The sequence below is a fragment of the Lagenorhynchus albirostris genome, chromosome 1, assembly GCF_949774975.1.
Source record: "Lagenorhynchus albirostris chromosome 1, mLagAlb1.1, whole genome shotgun sequence".
NCBI lineage: Eukaryota > Metazoa > Chordata > Mammalia > Artiodactyla > Delphinidae > Lagenorhynchus > Lagenorhynchus albirostris.
The window spans coordinates 86,835,986-86,842,935 of record NC_083095.1 but is presented as its reverse complement, the minus strand read 5'-3'; the positions used below and the strand labels follow the sequence as shown (position 1 = coordinate 86,842,935).

Sequence of the window (6,950 nt, the reverse complement as noted above, 5' to 3'; positions counted from 1 at the left end):
GGTAAACCCCAAAGAGTCCTCTCTCTTCAGTTTCACCAGCTCTGAAATTCTAGCCATCCTGGATCTTCTTTGCCCTTTTATTAGAAAGCCGGGAAACCCTCTCCTTTTCCACGCAAGAGGGTGAGAGAGGGGCCTTATGGTGCATGAACGATAGAAAATTGGTCTTTTCTCTTATGTCTGACTAGTGGTACAAACAACCGTCCTGGAGGCAGGGGAATATATTTCACGCCCTCTCAAGGTCCCTTCGGTTCAAGGATACTGTCATTCTCCGGCTGTATTAGAGGGACGGCCTGCAACGTCCAGGCTGCCATGGAAACACGCCGCCGTGTTCCTTTTTCTTACGTGGGGCGGGGCACTCCGCCCAGCCACCAATCATCCACAGGTTTTCTTGAGTGGCGGGCAGCAACAGCGAATGGGCGAGCCGATACCGCGTGACGCGACGGGAAAGGGGGAGTTCGCGGCCCGTGGCGGCGGTGGCTACAGCGTCGACCTGGGGATCGAGCTGGAGGGACCTCGGGAGCGTGCGGAGATCTCTAGCTGGAGCGCGAGGGACCTCCCGCCGGGATGCCTGGTACTGTTTGGAGAAAAGTGGGGGAGTAGTAGGCTCTGAAGGCTTGGGTTTCGGGTCTGAAGGGGATGGCCGACCGGAGGGGGCGGGGTGGCAAGCATGGCGGCGGTGACAGGGAAAGGGTTGGAGGGCCCTGAGGAGGGGGTGGGGTAGCCCTAGCTGGAAAGGCTGGGTGGTCGTGAGGAAGCGTGAAGACCTGTGGGGGTTAAAACGAGCAGAGATTACAAAGAAGCCTTTTGCGGGGTGGTAGAGGCTCCAGAAGGACGTAGGGAGAGTTGTGGGGGATGGAAAAAGGGGCGGGGAGAGAAGAGGTTAGGAAGGAGGGGAAAGGGTGTCTACGGGAAGGTGATGGAAGGGGGAGAGAAAGATAGGCAGGCTGATTGTAAATAACGAGGAAATCGGGCCTTGGAAGGTATGATAGGAAAGTGATTGCAGCGATTATAATGTTCTAATTGGAAGAGTCCTACACTGGTCCCCTTTTCCAGGTCTTGTACTTCTGCCTCATTATTTAAGCTCATACTGCATGAGGAAGGCTAGTAGGTTACACAGAACTGATCTTTTGTTATTCCATTCCAGGGGAGCAGATGGACCCCACTGGAAGTCAGTTGGAGTCAGATTTCTCTCAGCAAGACACTCCTTGCCTGATCATTGAAGATTCTCAGCCTGAAAGCCAGGTTCTAGACGATGATTCTGGTTCTCGCTTCAGTATGCTATCTCGACACCTTCCTAATCTACAGACGCACAAAGAGAACCCTGTGTTGGTGAGTGATAGGTTGCTTGGAAATGATTGAGTAGATTTTTTTTTCCCCCCTAATCTAGACCAAGCTGCAAAGTAAGTACTTAGGAGATCACTATCTTTTGGATAAAGTTGGCTGGAAAATAAAATCATTTTCACAAAAATATGTATCATTTTGGATTACTTCATATATAGTATATTATGAAATGTATATTTCATATTATGTACATATGTATGTATACATTATGAATGTATATTTTGTATGTATATTTTCTGGGATGTATATTATATATGTATATTTTCTAGGATGTTGTGTCCAATAGTGAACAAACAGCTGGAGAAGAACAAGGAGACAGTAATAGTGGCTTCAATGAACAACTGAAAGAAAACAAAGCTGCAGGTGAGGTCCATTTTGCAAGGGTGCTCTTGTTGGAGCTGGGTGGATATAAACATCATGTGGTTGTGGTGAATGTATGTAAGGAAGTCTGGCATAGTATCTGGTGCACAATACTCAAAAGGTTGGTTTTCTAATGTAGCTGATTAGATTGGTATTGTCTGCATTCTTGAATTTGTATTACAGTTTGGTGGTAAATGCCTTTTCTGCTAATATCCACTTATTTTTTTCAGAGTCTGTGGATTCTTCTCATTTGGACACATGTGGTTCCATCAGTCAGGTCATTGAACAGTTACCTCAGCCAAATAGGACAAGCAGGTATACTAGTGTTTGAAGGAATTTATTTAAATGTATTAGTGGATCAGTTTTTTTATCTGTATCTGTTGTCTCATTCCAAGGATAAAAGGATTAATCTTATTTTTGTGAATTAGGGAGTGGGATTTGAGAATTGTATTAACTAGCATTCTGTTGGTACTGATAGCTGGAATCTCTTTTGTGAGGTGGTAACATTTTTTTGCACCTACATTATTCAGATTGTGATCTACCTTGTGCATGTGAAACAAGCATTCCTTATTCTGAGCTTAGATATGACTTATTACTAGAAAAAATAATCAAAAAATATTTAGGTATATTATCAAAACAGTTAAGCATGGTTTCTACCTACCAACCAAAGAACCTCGCCAGTTTTAGACCCAGAATGTTTAATTCATACCCTAAACTGTATTCAGTTTTTACTTCGTCTCCTGTATATCTTTACATTGTCCATTTATTGAGTTTATCCTCTATGTTGGGCACTAGATGGGACGTTTGATATATACTGCCATTTAATTTCATCCTTAAAGCAGTTGTACGATGAACACATTATGTTACTTCCCTTACTTAGGCGGGGAAGTGTTAGGCAAAGAAGTTAAAAACCTTGCTCTAGAATGCATTGCTAGTAAGTGACAGAGCTGGGCTTTGAGTCCTTCTGACTCAAGTGCCTCTCTTTCTTTTTTACTATTCAATACCCAAATTCTCCTAAGATCAAAGGAGAACGTAGGAGTCTTGGGGTGGTGGAATAGAAAAGGGAGGTAGTCAGAGAGGAGGATGTTAGTATGAGGTGAAAGACTAGGGTTTTATCTCAAAAATAAGTGCTTTTTTGTGTGTGTATGTTTGTGTTCTATTTAATACTCTGTGTTTGCACTTAAATTTTTTCTCTCAAATCATCAGTTGGATGCTTTAGAACAATCCCCAAATTGGTGGACTTATTTTGGCCCTCAAGTGGGTTCTGGTTGGCCCACACATAGTTGTAAAATATATTTGAATTAGTTGATAGAATTTAAAAATAGGGAAATTTCACATAGAACTTAGATTTCCAGCTTCTGGGATTACTAGGCCGGAAGTAATGCAACTGTTGTATTATTGGCAGCAGTTGGCGGGAGCTGTGAGCAGCCAGCCTCTGCTTAGATAGGGCATGAGTGCTAGGGTCTGTCATAGTGCCTGTAACTCACTGTTGTATTTGGACACTGAGGCCAGGTATTCTTTTTTCATTTATCCTAGGGCTTGTGCTTTTGTTCTTAAACCCAGCCACTTAACTCATTTATGTTACCTTTCTTTGCTTTTTGTAGGCATTTAAGTTTTTGTGATACCTCTTTAGGAACATGTGCCAGGCTTATCTGTGTTTTTGTGGCTCGGCATCTGAGTTTGAACCAGTGGGGACAGAATGCGTATGTACCCCTTGTTATAAATTAATGGTACTGTTTGAGAAGTCTCATGCTACTTCTTTTCCCTTTTTGCATCAAGGTGTTGCTCTTTCCTTAAAAAAAATACTTGAATGCTTACATTTAGTAAATGTGCAGGCACTGTGGTAGGTGTTTTAAAGCATGTTTGCCATTATGGAGCTTACAATTTAATAGGGGAAGCAGATGTTAAATAATTACATAAATAGCTATTCAGTGAGAACTGTGATCATTGTAAAGAGGAAAAAAATAATATATAACCTAACATGGGGGATAAGGGAAAACCTCTTTGAGAAGGATGATCTAAACTATAAATACAAATTTGTTAGGCATAGTTGAAGGGCTGGGGAGAAGTGTGGCATGTGGGAGGAGGAGCTTTCCAAACACAGGGAGCAGCATGTGTAAAGGCCACGAAAACCGCAGAGAATGTGGGGTTGATTCCAAAAGGGGTTGACTTCAAAGCACATGTATACTGATCTCTCTATGTTGTCTTTATTTATTAATGCAGATATTTTGAAAAAGGCTGTTTGTGAACTTTTATATATCATAAAATTCCAAAAGATCTTCCTCTCTTATCTAATGTCCTATTGTGATGTAAGCCTGTGGTCCTAAACATGAAGTGTCCTAAAATATGATGCTGAGGATATTTTTATTTCCCTGTTAAACATTTAAGAAAATTGAGGTGATTGTAGATTCACATGCATTTGTAAAAAATAATAGAGATTCTTTGTGTACTTTTCCCAGTTTCCCCCAATGGTACCACTTTGCAAAACTATAGTATACTTTCACAACCAGAATATTAACATTGATAAAATCCAATGAACTTATTCACATTTACCTAGTTTTACTTGTACTCATGTGTGTGTATTAATTTTTATACAGCTTAATCACCTGTGTAGGTTTATCCACCACTGAGGTCAAAATGCCGAACAGGAGCTCCAGTGTTGCCCTTTTATAAACACACCCACCTCCCTCTCCTGCACATGAACCTCTGGCAACCGCTAATTAAGACCATCCTCTGGGGAATTCCCTGGTGGTCCAGTGGGTAGGACTCTGTGCTTTCACTGCTGAGGGTGTGGGTTCGATCCCTGGGTGGGGAACTAAGATCCAGGAAGCCGTGCAGTGGGACCAAAAAAAAAAAGATCATTCTCCACTGGTAAAGTTTTGTCATTTAAAATGTTATATAAATAGGATCATACAGTATATAATCTTTGGGGATTGGCTTTTTTCAATTAGCATAAGTCCCAGGAGATCCATCTGAGTTGTTGCATGTATCAGTGGTTTGTTCCTTCTTATTGCTGAGTAGTGTTCCATGGTATGGATGTACCACAATTTGTTTAACCATTTGCCTATTGAAGGAAATCTGGGTTGATTCTAGATTTTGGCTAATGTAAATAAAGCTGCTATGAACATTTGCATACAGGTTTTTGTAAGTCTTCATATCTCTAGGATAAATGGCCAGGTGGGCAATTGCTGGGTCATATGGTAGTTGCCTGTTCAGTTTTTTTAAGAAACTGCTGAACTGTTTTCTAGAGTGGCTGTATCGTTTTACAGTCCCACTAGCAGTGTATGAGACATCCAATTTCTCTCCATTCTCACCAGCATTTGGTGGTGTCACTATTTTTTATTTTAGCCATTCTGATAAGTGTGTGATGATATCTCACTGAGGTTTTAATTTGCATTTCCCTAATGGCTAATGAGTTGAACATCTTTTCATGTGCTTCTCTGCCATCTGTACATCCTCTTCAAGGAAATGTCTGTTTATGTCTTTTGCCTATTTTCTAACTGGATTTTTTTTATTGTGTGTTTTTCTTTTAATAAATTTATTTATTTTATTATTTATTTATTTATTTAGGCTGTGTTGGGTCTTTTCTTGCTGTGCACGGGCTTTCTCTAGTTGCGGTGAGCAGGGGCCACTCTTCGTTGCAGTGCACGGTCTTCTCATTGAGATGGCTTCTCTTGTTGCGGAGCACGGGCTCTAGGCACATGGGCCTCAGTAGCTGTGGCACACGGGCTCTAGAGCACAGGCTCAGCAGTCGTGGCGTATGGGCCCAGCTGCTCCGCAGCATGTGGGATCTTCCCAGATCAGGGCTTGAACCCGTGTCCCCTGCATTGGCAGGCAGACTCCCAACCACTGCGCCACCAGGGAAGCCCTTTTTATTGTGTTTTGAGACTTCTTTATATATTCTATATATTAGTCCTTTGTAGCATATGTGGTTTGCAAATATTTTTCTCCTACTCTGTAGCTTGTCTTTTCATCCTCTTAAGAGGCTTTTTCCATAGAGCATGTTTTTAATTTTGATGAGGTCTGTTAATTTTTTTTTTTTTTTTTTTGTGGTACACGGGCCTCTCACTGTTGTGGCCTCTCCCGTTGCAAAGCACAGGCTCCGGATGCACAGGCTCCACGGCCATGGCTCACGGGCCCAGCCGCTCCGCGGCATGTGGGATCTTCCCAGACCGGGGCATGAACCCATGTCCCCTGCATCGGCAGGCGGACTCTCAACCACTGCGCCACCAGGGAAGCCCTGTTAAATATTTTTAAGAGTGATATAAATACATAATTTATTTTAAAAAGAACTTATGAAAAGCAAATAGTCCATTCCCACCATTGGTCCCCTTTCACAGAGGTAATGCTTTTTAAGTGTTTGTGCTTTTATTTCTTTGGGAGGTTATCTTCCTAGCTCTTAATACTGTTGTAAAACTAAGTAACACTGTTGTATTACCATTTCTTGTTTTATCAAATTAAGACACTTGAGTTCCATAATGAAAGATGAGGTTTTAACTCACAACAACATTCTCCTAATTTTTGATGATAATTGTTTTATTTCTTTCATTGGCTACTTCTGTATTTCTAAATAATATATTTAAACCTTTGTTTTCTTTTTCTATCAGTTTTGGATAGTGGAGAAAAGTTTAATATCAGTACTACTTTTTGTCTATAATTGGATTAATTTCAAGCCTCTTCTGATTCACCTGATCATTCTAATTAAATATTTATTGAGTATTTCCTATATGCAAAGCACTGTTGAGTTTTGGGGATGCAAAGTGATCAGAAGAGATAAGAAACCCTAGACCTTAATGGAGCTTACATTGTGGTATGGGATATAGTAATACATGATAGATAAGTAAAAATATATAGTATCTTAGACTCTGATAGGGCTGAAGAGAAACATAAAGCAGAGAAGGGGATGGGAAACATCAAGGGAATTGCAAGTTTAGGTAGGGTGACTTAGGGGATGCTTTAGTGATGTGACATTTGACTAAAAATCTTAAGTAAGTGATCTCTACTATTATTTGGGATAAATGTAATCCATGCATAGAGAACAGCAAATGCAAAAGCCCTGAGAGAAGCATGTGCCTGGAATACTTGAGAAATGACAAGGAGGTTAGTGTGGCTGGCGTGGAGTTCTTGAGAGGAGTGGGAGAAGAGGTCAGGGAAGTAAAGAGGGAACCAGAATATATAAAGCCTTATGGATCATTGTGAGGAATTTGGCTGTTACTCTTAGGAAAGTATTTAACGGTTTTGAGCAGAGG

General features: G+C 41.1%; 1 protein-coding gene across 1 annotated transcript in view; it reads left to right on the top strand.

Annotated features, from left to right (window-relative positions):
* The first annotated feature begins 447 nt into the window (after positions 1-447).
* Positions 448-6,950, top strand: part of TP53BP1 (tumor protein p53 binding protein 1) — a 70,933-nt gene continuing 64,430 nt past the window's right edge. Inside the window, exons 1-4 of the mRNA XM_060148649.1 lie at positions 448-571; positions 1,145-1,329; positions 1,611-1,704; positions 1,932-2,016. Of these exons, the coding sequence (XP_060004632.1) occupies positions 565-571; positions 1,145-1,329; positions 1,611-1,704; positions 1,932-2,016 (371 nt within the window). The 5' untranslated portion in view covers positions 448-564. The remainder of the gene's footprint in view (positions 572-1,144; positions 1,330-1,610; positions 1,705-1,931; positions 2,017-6,950) is intronic.